This window comes from Mus caroli, chromosome 11 (genome assembly GCF_900094665.2).
Source record: "Mus caroli chromosome 11, CAROLI_EIJ_v1.1, whole genome shotgun sequence".
In the NCBI taxonomy this organism is placed as follows: domain Eukaryota; kingdom Metazoa; phylum Chordata; class Mammalia; order Rodentia; family Muridae; genus Mus; species Mus caroli.
This window is the reverse complement of record NC_034580.1, coordinates 3,071,311-3,086,135: the sequence shown is the minus strand read 5'-3', so window position 1 is coordinate 3,086,135 and position 14,825 is coordinate 3,071,311. Positions and strand designations below refer to the sequence as shown.

Here is a 14,825-nt window from a genome sequence, read left to right as displayed (position 1 = left end):
AGCTCCATGAAGCCTCCAAGGCCAAAGCCAGGCCAGTGTCTGGTCTCGCAGAGGAACAGCTCTGCATCTCGTGCCCGGTTGGCTCTAACTACCACATTAGACTTCAGTTGCATCAAAAAAACGAGGGGACCCCAGTGCCCTCACTAGGAAGTTGACCTCAGAAGGAGGAGATGGAATGGCACCATCTGACGTAAGGGAAGAGAAAATAAATTATTAACCAGTACAGCACAGTCCTATTGGCCCCATGACAGACGAGGGTTATCACTAAGTGGAGGAGGCTGCCTTAATGTGCAAATCCAGGGGCCAGTCCTCAGCTTTCCCCGGCTGTCTCCAAGGCCTGGTCCTGCTTTTCCTTGATCACTTCCTGGCTCTGGGATGGCAGCTGCCTGGCAGGGATGGCTGCTCTGGGCCCTGCTCCTGAATTCGGTGAGTCTGTTGCTTGTGGCTACTCCCTGGTGCCTCCCATTAGGGCAAAGTGATCTGGGTACCTGATGATGGGGAAGGGTCCCATGGCTGTGGGAGGGTTCCCATGCCCAAAGATAAGTGCTGGTGGAGGGGTCTCCAGGTCAAGGGGTTGAAGGGATAGAGGGTCAGAGAGGCAAAGGGATGGGGCCTTTGTCTGAGGTTAAATGGGGACCAAGTCAGGTGCTAGAGGTGGATCCCAGTGAACAGCACCTGAAATATTCTGGGCTTGCGAGGAGGTTTTGCTACCATCCTTGTTTGCTCTCAGGTGATAGCATTTGCCAATGCAGGATGTAGGAGTGGGGGGCTCTTATACAGACTCTTGTACAAGGAACCCTGACCGCGGGGTAGAGCCCAGCCTGGAGACTCAAACTGACAGCAATAAAGGTCGCTATCTCCTCCTCTCCCCTGCAGCACGACCCTTTAAAGCCACACTCTATTGGGTCACTTCCTTTTCTGAATAGCCCCTTCACTGTCCATTGGGGGAGTGCCCCTCCATTGGCACCCTAACCATAGCACGAGCTCCCACAAGCCTCCCGAGCACTCCCAGCCCCTTACTGCTGTCTTTCTTTCCCATATACTTCCTAGCCTCTCACTCTCCAGACAGTCCCTGACTGTGCCAACCAGCCTTAGGGCTTATGGATGCTATTGGTTCTTTCTGCAGGCCCAGGGTGAGCCCTACACACCCATTCACAAAGCTGGCGTCTGCACCTTTTATGAAGAGTGTGGGAAGAACCCAGAGCTCTCTGGAGGCCTCACATCACTATCCAACATCTCGTGCTTGTCTAATACCCCAGCCCGCCATGTCACAGGTGACCACCTGACTCTTCTCCAGCGCGTCTGTCCCCGCCTATACAAAGGCCCCAATACCACCTATGCCTGTTGCTCTACCAAGCAGCTGGTGTCATTAGACAGTAGCCTATCTATCACCAAGGCCCTCCTTACACGCTGCCCGGCATGCTCTGACAATTTTGTGAGCATACACTGTCATAATACTTGCAGCCCTGACCAGAGCCTCTTCATCAATGTCACTCGCGTGGTTAAGCGGGACACTGAACAGCTTCCTGCCGTGGTGGCCTATGAGGCCTTTTATCAACGCAGTTTTGCAGAGAAGGCCTATGAGTCCTGTAGCCGGGTGCGCATCCCTGCAGCTGCCTCGCTGGCTGTGGGCAGCATGTGTGGAGTGTATGGCTCTGCCCTCTGCAATGCTCAGCGCTGGCTCAACTTCCAAGGAGACACAGGGAATGGCCTGGCTCCGCTGGACATCACCTTCCACCTCTTGGAGCCTGACCAGGCCCTGGCAGATGGGATGCAGCCACTGAATGGGAAGATCACACCCTGCAATGAGTCCCAGGGCGAAGACTCGGCAGCCTGTTCCTGCCAGGACTGTGCAGCATCCTGCCCTGTCATCCCTCCGCCCCCGGCCTTGCGCCCTTCTTTCTATATGGGTAGCATGTCAGGCTGGCTGGCTCTCATCATCATCTTTGCTTCTGTCTTTGCATTGCTCTCTGCTGTCCTTGTATATCTCCGAGTGGTTTCCAACAGGAACAAGAACAAGACAGCAGGCTCCCAGGAAGCCCCCAACCTCCCTCGTAAGCGCAGGTTCTCGCCTCACACTGTCCTTGGCCGGTTCTTCGAGAGCTGGGGCACAAGGGTGGCCTCATGGCCACTGACTGTCTTGGCACTGTCCTTCATAGTTGTGATAGCCTTGTCAGTAGGCCTGACCTTTATAGAACTCACCACAGACCCTGTGGAACTGTGGTCGGCCCCCAAAAGCCAAGCCCGGAAAGAAAAGGCTTTCCATGATGAGCATTTTGGCCCCTTCTTCCGAACCAACCAGATTTTTGTGACAGCTAAGAACAGGTCCAGCTACAAGTATGACTCCCTGCTGCTAGGGCCCAAGAACTTCAGTGGGATCCTGTCCCTGGACTTGCTGCAGGAGCTGTTGGAGCTACAGGAGAGACTTCGACACCTGCAAGTGTGGTCCCATGAGGCACAGCGCAACATCTCCCTACAGGACATCTGTTATGCTCCCCTCAAGCCGCATAACACCAGCCTCACTGACTGCTGTGTCAACAGCCTTCTTCAGTACTTCCAGAACAACCGCACACTCCTGCTGCTCACAGCCAACCAGACTCTGAATGGCCAGACCTCCCTGGTGGACTGGAAGGACCATTTCCTCTACTGTGCCAAGTGAGTAGATCTGAGGGGAACAGGCGAGAGCTGCTATGCCCCAGGAACCAGGCCAGAACCTAGCTCCACCCTTGGGAGCCAGGGACAGCTCTTATGTGCACATATCAGGGCCATGGCCTGTCCGAGTCTATTTGAGTCCCTTCTTGGAGCTCACTCCCATCTTATGCCTGTTCTCTGCAGGTATTTTGTCCTACCAGTCTTTTCCAGCTCCAATCCATATGATCTTTCCATCCATGATGCTCCTGGTATCAACTTAATAATTTTTAGAATTACTTTAACTTCACATGAATGAATATTTTGCTTGTGCGTATGTATATGCACTGCTTATATATGTGCCTGGTGCTGAAGAAGCCGGAGGAAGTTGCTAGATTTTCAGGAACTGGAGTTGAGGTCAGTCATAGCGGCCAGGTGGGTCCCGGGAACCGGGCTCTGGCCCTTTGCAGAAATACCATGTAACGTCTGTGCCCTCTCTCCTGCCCTCGTGTAGTCTTGGTTTAAATCTCAAAGCGATGTCTCAGGTAGTGTTTGTGTTTGTGATGCTTCCTTTTCTGGACTCTGTGTCTTGGTCTGCAGGGACTTTAGTAGCCTCATAACTGGCTAGAAATATGTTCATCTGGGCTTACCATACTGCATTGGTGCCAACCCTACTCTCACAAAGACATCCCAAACTAGCAGTAATTAAGTTAAATGGTCCCCCCAAATGCCTTAACACAAGCTAAACTTGCAGGCAAGAGCTACAAGAATGGCATCTACACATTGATCCTAGCAGCACAGGCTGCAGGGTGACAGCCCATCCCACTCTCCTGGGCACAAGACATGGGCTGCGTGCCATCATCCTGCTCCTCCACCTCCGGCGGGAAGCCATGGCTCTGGATCTGTTTCATGAGTTGCCACATTGGCCGTGACATTACATAGTAGATATTTGGCCTCTGGAACCCATTGAAAGTAGAAGTAGCAGCAATGGTGTATGTACCCGTGTTCTCAAACTGTGGTTAGTCTCTGGTCCCAGGCATCAGCACAGTTTTGTCTACAACCTTATGCTGTTGAGGTTCTGCTTCTGGCTTTGTCCATTTTGGCTGGCACAAACAGGATGCCAGTGAGCTCATCAGACGGAGGGAAGGTTGGTGAGAGGGCCAGAGGTAGAGGAGGCTCCTGGAGAACATCATGGAGAGTGAAGTGCCCCAAATGGCCTTGTCCACTCTAGAGCAGGCGAGGGTTACAGCAGGTAACCATAGCTGAGTGTTCTTATGAAAACAGTTTTGACCCTGCAGGCCCCAGGCTTCATAGTCTTTAGATCCATCATAGCCTTTAGAGCCATCAGATGAGAGCAGAAAGCTTTTGCTGGCTCTCACTGCTACTGGCTGTCTATCCCCATCTGAGTCTCCAGTGCAAGCTACTTCCAAGAGTGTCCATGCTTCCCCTAGATCAGATCGGACAGCAGAGAAGGGCTGTGGAGAGGCATCGGGGATCAGCCACGCAAAAGACAATTTAAAAAATATTATTTATTTTTATTTATACAGGTACACTGTACCTGTCTTGAGACACACCAGGAGAGTACATCAGATCCCATTACAGATGGTTGTGAGCCACTGTGTGGTTGCTGGGAATTGAACTCAGGACCTCTAGAAGAGCAGTCAGTGCTCTTAACCTCTGAGCCATCTCTCCAGCCCTACAGTGTGGCTTTTGTTTTTGTTGCTTTTATGTTGTTTTTAGACAGAGTCACACTATTTGAGACGGTCCTCAAATTCACGCCCTTGCCTTGGCCTCCTGAGGGCTGTGGCTACAAGCCTAAGCCATTATACTTGGCTTGTACTATCTTTATTTTGATTTTGGATGCTCCTGACTCCTGGTGAGTCAGTTATGTTAATTCCATAGACTGGAAACCTGAGGCTCAGAGTGGTATGGTAAGACACGCAAGGCCACACAGGAATCCAGCTCTCTTTGACGGCTCTGTTGATCAATATACTCACTTGTTCAGACCTCAGAATGTGTATAAGGAGCTTGGTGTTGGTATTCTATTCAGTCTCCACAGAGGTGTGCTCTGTAGAAAGGGTTTAGTTGAAGGGCACAGGCCCCTATCCAAGGGCATTCTCTGGGTAGCTGTCTGTGAGCTCCAGGGCTCAACTCAACATTTAGGGGTGATTCAAGCTCTGGGAGGGGGAAAGTGAAGAACAGCATTGAGACCTGTGAGGGAGATGGGCATGGCTCAATTCTGAGCTCATCACTTAATGGTGATGCTCATTTGGAACTGGGATAATGGCAGGTCTGGAAGGTTTGGCTATGTGAGGGGGCATAGGAAGCATTACCTGCCCAAGGGAACCACATTCAGTGGACCAAGGGACCATCTGAGACTACCTTGTGAGAAGATGGTCATTTTGAACTCTCTGGGCCTGGTAGTGTGGAGACACTACTCCTCCAATAGCGGGGAGAGGACCTGGGGTAGGGAGGGGCCAAAGAGTCCAGGCAGGGCCAGGAAAGGTTCTTTCCCTTTGTGGTTTCCCTCTAGTGCCCCTCTCACGTACAAAGATGGCACAGCCCTGGCCCTGAGCTGCATAGCTGACTACGGGGCGCCTGTCTTCCCCTTCCTTGCTGTTGGGGGGTACCAAGGTAAGTGAGGTAGCTGGGGGGCTACTGAAGGGATAATTTTAGCACAGAGATACTAAGTAGGAGGAGGGAGAAGCCATGGTGAGTATATCCAGGATCTGGGGGCCTGGCGTAAGGGGGCCACAGACAATGCTTCCTACCTCACTGCTCTCATCTCTCAATGCTACCCAGAAACTCTGGTTTTGTGCCTTTGGCTGGGAAAGGGAAATGAAGCATGGGATAAGGCTGTTATTGGAGTGAGGAAGCAATAGAGGGACAGGAATGGGAGAAGGTTACACCCTGAGGGGAGGAGGGGAAAGGGTTCAACAGGAGGGAGGCTCAGGGTTTCTCTTCCCAGGGACGGACTACTCAGAGGCAGAAGCCCTGGTCATAACCTTCTCTGTCAATAACTACCCCGCTGAGGATCCCCGCATGGCCTACGCCAAGCTCTGGGAGGAGGCTTTCTTGAAGGAAATGCAATCCTTCCAGAGAAGCACAGCTGACAAGTTCCAGATTGCGTTCTCAGCTGAGGTAGGGCCCTGCAGAGCCCCTGGTTCTATGCTTGCAATCCCTAATGGTGTGGGTCTATTCCAGTCAAATCCACAAACTGGCTCTACTTGTTCCTGAGTGGCCCCGGGCAGTGAACACCTGTGCCTAGCTGTGGCACTTGTGTTAGAGGCTCCTGCAGTTCATCCCCAGAGTGTGTGGCCACTCAGTATGTGGTCAGTGAGCTGGCTGTGTGCTTGCAGCGTTCTCTGGAAGACGAGATCAATCGCACTACCATCCAGGACCTGCCTGTCTTTGCCATCAGCTACCTTATCGTCTTTCTGTACATCTCCCTGGCCCTGGGCAGCTACTCCAGATGGAGCCGAGTTGCGGTGAGAGCGAGAGGGACACAGTGAGAGTGACTCAGAGCCTAGGACACCTCCAGAAGGCTTTTCAAAGCTTCCCGAGTGTGGGCACATTAAAATAGCAAGTTGGACACATCCAGATGGAATCCCTTGAAGGGTATTATTTCTCGGGTGTGTTCTATGTTGAAAGGCTCAAGGCTTTCTTCCTGCTCTCTAATATATTCTGACTGTCTACATGCAAAGCTACCATTTAAAAGGCCATGTAGTGCAGTTCTGGGAAGGTGCAGCCAGGCACCCCTGCATTCTTTGGTGCCATGGGCTTGCCCCTGAGAGCATGGTTTAGCATAGAGACTTAGATGTGGGTTCTTCATTGAGGTGGGTGGTGTGTGAGCACCAATGATGCCTGCCCACTCCTCAGCCACTCTGGAGAGTACAGAGGGTCTAGGCAGGTGTCCTGGTAGCCAGCCCTCCTCACTGAATTGCAGGTGGAGTCCAAGGCTACTCTGGGCCTAGGTGGGGTGGCTGTTGTGCTGGGAGCAGTCGTGGCTGCCATGGGCTTCTACTCCTACCTGGGTGTCCCCTCCTCTCTGGTCATCATTCAAGTGGTACCTTTCCTGGTGCTGGCTGTGGGAGCTGACAACATCTTCATCTTTGTTCTTGAGTACCAGGTAAGAAGGGAGGGGTTCTTCATACTCAACATCCTCATTAGACAAAGCTCTGCACAGACTCACTGGGATTCTGGTAGATTTATACGGGTAGGAAATAGCCTGGGCTGGCACAAATCCATTCACACTCATTGAGCCATCTTGAACTTGCTTCCAGTTAAACCCATACAACATCCAGTAAGCTTTGTAATGGATTAGAGGTACCTCTTTCCTGCCTTTACGTTACCCGGGATGGCATTCTATGGTACAAGCACAAGCCAGAGTCCAGATAGTCTCTCTTTGCTGCCAAACACTTGGCATGACATGAACACTTGGTCGTTTCCACATCTAGAGCACACCAGGTGGTTCTTTACACCCCAGCATAGAAGCAGAGAGCGTGGCTGTGAGCTGTTAGTAGGCTCTTCTGTCCCCAGAAGGTCTGGAAGTTCCTCAGATTTGGCCAGGAATCTAAACCTTAACCACCCCATTGCTGACCTTTAAAGTTTGGTGACCTTGGGCTGGAGAAATGGCTCAGCGGTTAAGAGCACTGACTGCTCTTCCAAAGGTTCTGAGTTCAATTCCCAGTGACTACATGGTGGCTCACAACCATCTGTAAAGGGATGTGATGCCCTCTTCTGGTGTATATGGAAACAGCTACAGTGTACTCATATACATAAAGTTTGGCGACTTTGGCACACCCCGTGTACTCTGTCTCTTTGCCCATGCAGAGGCTGCCTAGGATGCCCGGGGAGCAGCGAGAGGCTCACATTGGCCGCACCCTGGGTAGTGTGGCCCCCAGCATGCTGCTGTGCAGCCTCTCTGAGGCCATCTGCTTCTTTCTAGGTGAGCAAGGGCTGTCCTTTTCCACCTGGGATGGGATTTGCTAGGTTATTCTAAGAGGGAGCCCAGGCTTTCAGAAGGCAGTGGGTGTTCCCTGCTTTAAGCTGTCTGTGTTGGCATGTGGCCCATGATGCCAGAACAGATGCCCGACAGACCCTGTTCCCTCGACAGGGGCCCTGACCTCCATGCCAGCTGTGAGGACCTTTGCCTTGACCTCTGGCTTAGCGATCATCTTCGACTTCCTGCTCCAGATGACCGCCTTTGTGGCCCTGCTCTCCCTGGATAGCAAGAGGCAGGAGGTAAGGACAACTGGGCCAGGGCAAAGGACTTACCCTGCCAGTGTCCCTATACTCTCTGGAAGATGTGGCACAGAGGTAGCCAGGAGAGTTTGATGGGAGGCAGGGACAGTATTCTGAGAGAGAATGTTTGGGGCTCTGTGCTCACCAATTTCCTATAGAAAGAGAATTTCTTTTTAGTTATTTGTGGCAACATCATCAACCCCCCCTAAAAGTATGTAAAGTTTACAAAATAAATTGTAAATAAAAAGTTAACATAAATTTTTTGATGACGGAAAATTCAGTATTTGATTAAGACAGGAAGTAAAAGCAACAAAAACTGCGGTGGGGGCTGGAGAGATGGCTCCAGCAACCACATGGTGGCTCACCATCCATACTGGGATCTGATGCCCTCTTCTGGCATGCAGGTGTCCATACAGTTAGACCACTCATACAAAATCTTCTGGGTTTCCTTGGATGAGGTGGATCCTGTAGTCTGCCTTGGACCCAGTCTTGAGCGCCTGTCATTCTCTAGGCCTCTCGCCCCGACGTCGTGTGCTGCTTTTCAAGCCGAAATCTGCCCCCACCGAAACAAAAAGAAGGCCTCTTACTCTGCTTCTTCCGCAAGATATACACTCCCTTCCTGCTGCACAGATTCATCCGCCCTGTTGTGGTACGTGGGCTGAAGGGCTCTTCCACTCTTGTACCACTTTGGGAGGGAGACCGGGCGGAGCATGGTGGCATGGGAGGCTGCCCAGGCCCAGAGCAGATACTTGGAGCTAGAGCTTGAGCCTGTCCAACTCTAGGACGTTTCCCAGGATGCCCAACAAAGCCATTCAAGTTTGAGGGAAGATGAAGGCTGTTTGGGGAGAGGTTCTCACGTGCCAGTTTTTCCCTCAGCTGCTGCTCTTTCTGGTCCTGTTTGGAGCAAACCTCTACTTAATGTGCAACATCAGCGTGGGGCTGGACCAGGAGCTGGCTCTGCCCAAGGTGAGCCTGACCTCTTCTCAGCCCTTTGTCCTGGGAGGGGCAGCAGTGCCCAATAGGTGGAGCGGTGGTGGTGGTGGTAGAGCTTAAGAGGGGGACATAGCGCAAGGCTTGGCCCCATGCAGAGTTGCTCTAAGTGGACCGTGAGAGAGAAAGCACATCCATGTTTGTAAGTGCTAGCGCTGAGTGCTGGCTCAGGGCCACAGTAGATGTCCTGTGCTGGAGGCCTATCCACATGGCCATTCACACAGGGTGGGGCGCCACTTCCTTCTATGTCAGTTCCTCACCAATAGCTGGTTTTGGATTTATTACTTTATCTGTACGAGTGTTTTGTCTGCGTATATGTTTTTGTGCCATGTGGGTGCCTAGTGCCTGCAGAAGTCACAAGGAGGATGTCAGATCCCCCGGGACTGGAATTACAGATGGCTGTGAGCCACCCTGTGGGTGCTGGGAACTGAACCCGGGCATTCTGCTGAGCCAACTCTCCAACCTCAGCACTTGTTATTTTTCTGTGTTTTATTTATTTATTTATTTATTTATTTATTTATTTATTTATTTTGGTGTAGGGGAGTCAAATCTGGGATCTCCCATTTGTTGGGAATGTGCTTAACCGATTAGCCATAAAGGCATACCCCTTGTTGGTCTTCTATTTTGTTTAATAAAACCCAAAAGTTATGGTGCAGGGTATGAAGTAGTACCTATCTGTTCGGACTGGTGGGCTGTTTGGTTCTGTTTTGCTTTTGTTGAGACTGGGTCTCACTAGGCAGCCCAGGCTGGTCTGGATGCCACTGATGCCACTGTTGTCTTGTTTCGATCTCTTGAGAGTCCTAGCAACACTGCCGTCTGACTTTATAGTTTCGATTTGCATTTTCTTTTTAAAGATTTATTTATTTATTATATGTAAGTACACTGTAGCTGACTTCAGACACCCCAGAAGAGGGCGTCAGATCTCATTACAAGTGGTTGTGAGCCACCATGTGGATGCTGGGATTTGAACTCAGGACCTTTGGAAGAGCAGCCAGTGCTCTTAACTACTGAGCCATCTCTCCAGCCCCCTCAATTTACATTTTCAACAATTAGAAATGTTACATACCTTTTCATGTACATGTTGATCACTATATATCTTATTTAAGAAGAAATGTGCTGAGGACTTTGCTCAGTTTTTTAATTGGCTTTTTGTTGTTGCTGAGCCTTGGAGAGTTCCCTGTGGATTCTGGAGGTTGGTGTCTTCTCAGAGACCTGATTATCAAATGGTTTTCTTTTTCTGTGGGCTGCTCTGTTATTCTAGTGGTGGTGTGCCTTGGTATGCCACATATTTAAACATATCCATGGATTCTTTTTCTCTTTTATTGTCTGAATTTGACGGCATATTAAAGACATAATTGATAAACAGAAAGTTATTAAGTTTGTCTGGTTTCTATTAAGGTTTTTTTTTTATGACCTTAGAACTTCTGTTTAAGTCTTTGATTCATTTGAGATTTGCTCATTTGTTTTTTGAAATAGGGTTTGTCTGTGTAGCCCTGGCTGTCCTGGAACTCACTCTGTAGACCAGGCTGGCCTTGAGCTCAGAGATCCGTCTGCCTCTGCCTCCGAGTGCTGGGATTATAGGTGTGCATCACCACGCCACTTTGAGTTGACCTTTATATATGATGTTATGAAAGTGGACAAATTTTAATTCCATCCAGCTTTCCCAGGACTGTACTAAGAAGTACAGCTCTCCTCTATCCGATGGTTTGGCAGCCCTGCCAGAGGTCATTCAAGCATGTCTGTGCATGACTCTTTATTCTGCTCCATTGATCTTCATGCCGGCTCCCATGTCAGCAGGGCCCTGCTTTGATTCAGTACCAAGTTGCAAACCAGAAAATGTGAGACTTGCAAATTTGTTCTTTGTCTATTTCTCTTGGGCTATTTGAGTTCTTGTGAGATTGCACTTGAATTTTAGCTTGACATTTTTAGATTCCTTCAAAAATCATCCTTGGCATTTATGCAGGAATTGCACTGAATCTGCAGATGGCTTTGCTTTGATAGTACTGATACCGTCACAATATTTGTCATCCAGCCCATGGACACACGATATTTTTTTTTCATTTTTTTCTTTAATTTCTTCTAAGAACCACATCTCCAAATTTTTAATTTTTTTTTTTTTTTGAGACAGGGTCTCACTATGTAGCCCTGCCTCACTGTGTACTCACATGTAGATCAGACTGGCCTTGAGCCCACAGACATCGCCTGGCTCTGCCTCTCAAGTCCTGGGACCAAAGGTGTGTGCCACCGCACTAGGTCTGAGCCACTGGCTTTCCACATGCTAAGCATGCACTCTTACCACTGAGATGCACCCTGAGCCCTCCTCTCTGAAGGATAGTTTTGCTGTAAATAAGGTTTTTTCTTCCCTTTAGTACTTTGAATACATGAACCGCAGTCTCCAAGGGCAGATGGGAAAGGTGGAAGCAGCTGTGTCAGTCCTTTGTGACAAACCATTTTTTGTGTGTTGTCCCCAGAGCTCTTTGAGGTTGGCTTTTGACAGCTGTACTACAGTGTGCCTTGGTCAAGGTTTGAGTTTGTCCTTTTAGACCTCCCAGGAATTCCTTTAAGGTTGATATTCGTGCCTCTCTTTCATCGATTTGGGGGAGTTTTGGCTACTGCTTCCGAGACAGGGTTTCTCTGTGTAGCCCTGGCTGTCCTGGAACTCACTCTGTAGACCAGACTGGCCTTGAACTCAGAAATCCGCCTGACTCTGCCTCCCGAGTGCTGGAATTAAAGGCATGCGCCACCAGGCCTGGCTCTTTTCTGAAATTCTTACAGTGCATCTGTAGGCCTATTGGCGTCGCCTGGGGCCTCTCTGTGTGTATCTTGGTGTGCCCTTTTATGTTTGTATCTGGGCATGTTCCTTGAAGTACACAGTACACATATAGTCTGTACATTTCTGAGTAGGTTTCTGAGCATGTGTCTCTGAGTGTTCTGAGCACGTGTATCTGAGTGTGTCCCTGAGTCTGCCGCCGAGCATCTCGTCTACCTTGTGTACCTCTGAGTGTGTCTTCTGCTTACAGGTACATCTGCATGGACTTCTGAGACTGTGCTCTGACCTGGGACAGGCCCACTGTGGATATTCCTACACTCACAGATCCTCTTCTTTCCCAGGATTCCTACCTGATAGACTACTTCCTCTTTCTGAACCGGTACTTGGAAGTGGGGCCTCCAGTGTACTTTGACACCACCTCAGGCTACAACTTCTCCCTCGAGGCAGGCATGAACGCCATTTGCTCTAGTGCGGGTTGTGAGAGCTTCTCCCTAACCCAGAAAATCCAGTATGCCAGTGAATTCCCTAACCAGTAAGTGGTTGGTCTCCCCAACACCCTGGCTTGTTCCTTCTCTGCTTTCTCTCTCCACTCCTGTTCTCTCTTCCTGCATGCTCTGCCTTTGCAGCTAACAAAGCCAGAGGAGGCTCCAGTTCAAGGGTCAGGAAGGAGTCCCCAGCAGACTCATTGGCTCCACCTCCTCCTCTCCACTGTCTGGCCTCAGGTCTTATGTGGCTATTGCTGCATCCTCCTGGGTAGATGACTTCATCGACTGGCTGACCCCATCCTCCTCCTGCTGCCGCATTTATACCCGTGGCCCCCATAAAGATGAGTTCTGTCCCTCAACGGATAGTAAGTTTGGGGCTACAGGAGGCTCACTGCCCATTACAGCTTAGGGAAACTGAGGCAGGAGAAAAGAAAGGCTCTCAGTCTCCCATCAAACCCATAGGGTCCGGGCGGTTTAGGGCTTAGGCATTCACACTAGCAGTGTCTCCTGGAGTATTACACCTTTGTTTGCAGAACATGTTGGTTGTGGGCAGTGGGCTATGGAGTTGGAAGTGGAACTATGGCCCTGCATATGGAGCTGCTGTGTTTAACAAGTGTGGGAGACAACTGGGGGTGACAGGTGTAAACCTCTTAGAACTGGGGACTTTAGATTTGGGCACAGAATGGGAGTTAGGACAGGAGCTGCCTTGCCTAGTGTGTCACTGCCCAGAGTCCTCCCTCTCTGCAGCTTCCTTCAACTGTCTCAAAAACTGCATGAACCGCACTCTGGGTCCTGTGAGACCCACAGCAGAACAGTTTCATAAGTACCTGCCCTGGTTCCTGAATGATACACCCAACATCAGATGTCCTAAAGGGTAGGTTCCGAGGGTGACTCTTGCTGGAGACTGGGGAGACTAGTGGGTTCCAGAAATGGTAGACACAGAGGAGGCAAGAGTGCCTAGTCAAGCCCTTTCTGGGGCACAGTGAGTGAGTGGACTGACAGGACAAGGTCTCATCCTCTCTAAGCCTCTACTCTGTCCTCCTCTTTGCAGGGGTCTAGCAGCGTATAGAACCTCTGTGAATTTGAGCTCAGATGGCCAGATTATAGGTAAGTGTGATATGGTTTGGGGAGGAGATCTCAAGTCAGTCAGCTGTTTTAGAGTCCTCCAAGAGCACCCATGCATGTGGCTGACGTGTGTGTGTGTGTTAGCAGGGTGTGAGCGTAGGTGTATAATTGTCCTGGGCCTGTAAGCACGGGTTCTCCTTCTCAACTCCACGAGCTAAGACTTCACCCATTGTTTCACCCCAAGTCCATTGCCACTGTGAAATGTGTGGCAGCCTTTGTAACAGCTGACGTCATTATTGAGAGCCACCCACTTCAATACATATTCACTCTTGTGTGTATCATATGTCGATGTCAGCAGCAGCTTCTGGCTAAATGAAGTAGGATGCCTTTGTGTAATGGAATCCCAAGAGGCATCAACAGTAACTAGGGAGTGACTCTGACAGGTAGGGAGGAGCTTAATCCAGCAGGCAGCAGAACCAACCAGCCATCTGCATGGAGGGAGCCAGCTGTCGTTAGATCTGTGCACACCACTATGAGTGCCCTGGAGGAGCTGGCAAGATGGGCCTGGGTGCTTTGGATGAGTTCAGTTTTTTACCTAAATAACTCCAAGTTGGAATCACTGGCTGTAAACTGATGGCAGCACACCTAGTCCACCCTCCAAGCTAATTCTTCTATGAAGTTCCAAGAACTATCTTCCAAGAAGTCACCCCACCTTAGCCTAGGCAACAGAGGCATGTGGTCAAAAGGGATTGGGGAATGGCAGACAGAGGAATGGATTGTTTCTTGGAGGGCAGGTCTGCATCCGTCATGGCCCTAAGTATCCCACAGCAGCGCTTTTCTTTTTTCTTTCTTTTTAAATTTTTTTATTTTTTTTTATTCTTTTGGTTTTTCGAGATAGGGTTTCTCTGTGTAGCCCTGGCTGTCCTGGAACTCACTCTGTAGACCAGGCTGGCCTCGAACTCAGAAATCCATCAGCCTCTGCCTCCCAAGTGCTGGGATTAAAGGCATGTGCCACCACTGCCCGGCAGCAGCGCTTTTCAAAATGAGAGCTCCCTTCTCTCCTCTAATAGTATCAGCATTATCAGGAGATGGCTATCCATGCCCACCCCTTGCCTGAGCCATGCCAGACCATATCTCAGCACGAGGATGACCATCCTTCTGGATGTGAGCAACTGGATTATGCATTGGCGACTATTTCTCATCTGTCTTTGTTTCCCCTGTGCGTGCCTAGCTCTCCTTTCTTTAGTGGATGCAACACTGCTGAACACAATTCACAGTTGTTGTTTATTGTACTTACAGGCAGAATCCCAAAGTTACAGCTTTAATAATTCAGTCATTTTTGTTTGCCTGTCTTCCTTTATAGTCTGTTCCCACAGGAATAGGCAAACTGAAAATTAATTTTTTTGAGACAGAGTCTCATGTAGCCCACACTAGTCTAGAACTTTCTATGTAGTGCTGAACTCCTGAATCTCCAGCTTCCCCAAGTACTGGGACCACAAATATGAAACAACACACTCCAACAAAAAAGTAGGCTCAATTTTTGGTTAAAATCCAGTGCATATTTTGAAAGCACACATAGAAGGATTTGGTTTCACCAGGGAGATATTTTAGTACTTTAGTTTAGGTTTTTTTTCTTTTCTTTT

General features: G+C 49.8%; 1 protein-coding gene across 1 annotated transcript in view; it reads left to right on the top strand.

Annotated features, from left to right (window-relative positions):
* The first annotated feature begins 256 nt into the window (after nt 1-256).
* Nucleotides 257-14,825, top strand: part of Npc1l1 (NPC1 like intracellular cholesterol transporter 1) — a 19,481-nt gene continuing 4,912 nt past the window's right edge. Inside the window, exons 1-14 of the mRNA XM_021177724.2 lie at nt 257-426; nt 1,127-2,655; nt 5,162-5,262; nt 5,597-5,769; nt 5,988-6,116; nt 6,575-6,757; nt 7,462-7,576; nt 7,745-7,872; nt 8,384-8,521; nt 8,749-8,838; nt 11,974-12,164; nt 12,355-12,482; nt 12,865-12,991; nt 13,169-13,224. Of these exons, the coding sequence (XP_021033383.1) occupies nt 376-426; nt 1,127-2,655; nt 5,162-5,262; nt 5,597-5,769; nt 5,988-6,116; nt 6,575-6,757; nt 7,462-7,576; nt 7,745-7,872; nt 8,384-8,521; nt 8,749-8,838; nt 11,974-12,164; nt 12,355-12,482; nt 12,865-12,991; nt 13,169-13,224 (3,139 nt within the window). The 5' untranslated portion in view covers nt 257-375. The remainder of the gene's footprint in view (nt 427-1,126; nt 2,656-5,161; nt 5,263-5,596; nt 5,770-5,987; nt 6,117-6,574; nt 6,758-7,461; nt 7,577-7,744; nt 7,873-8,383; nt 8,522-8,748; nt 8,839-11,973; nt 12,165-12,354; nt 12,483-12,864; nt 12,992-13,168; nt 13,225-14,825) is intronic.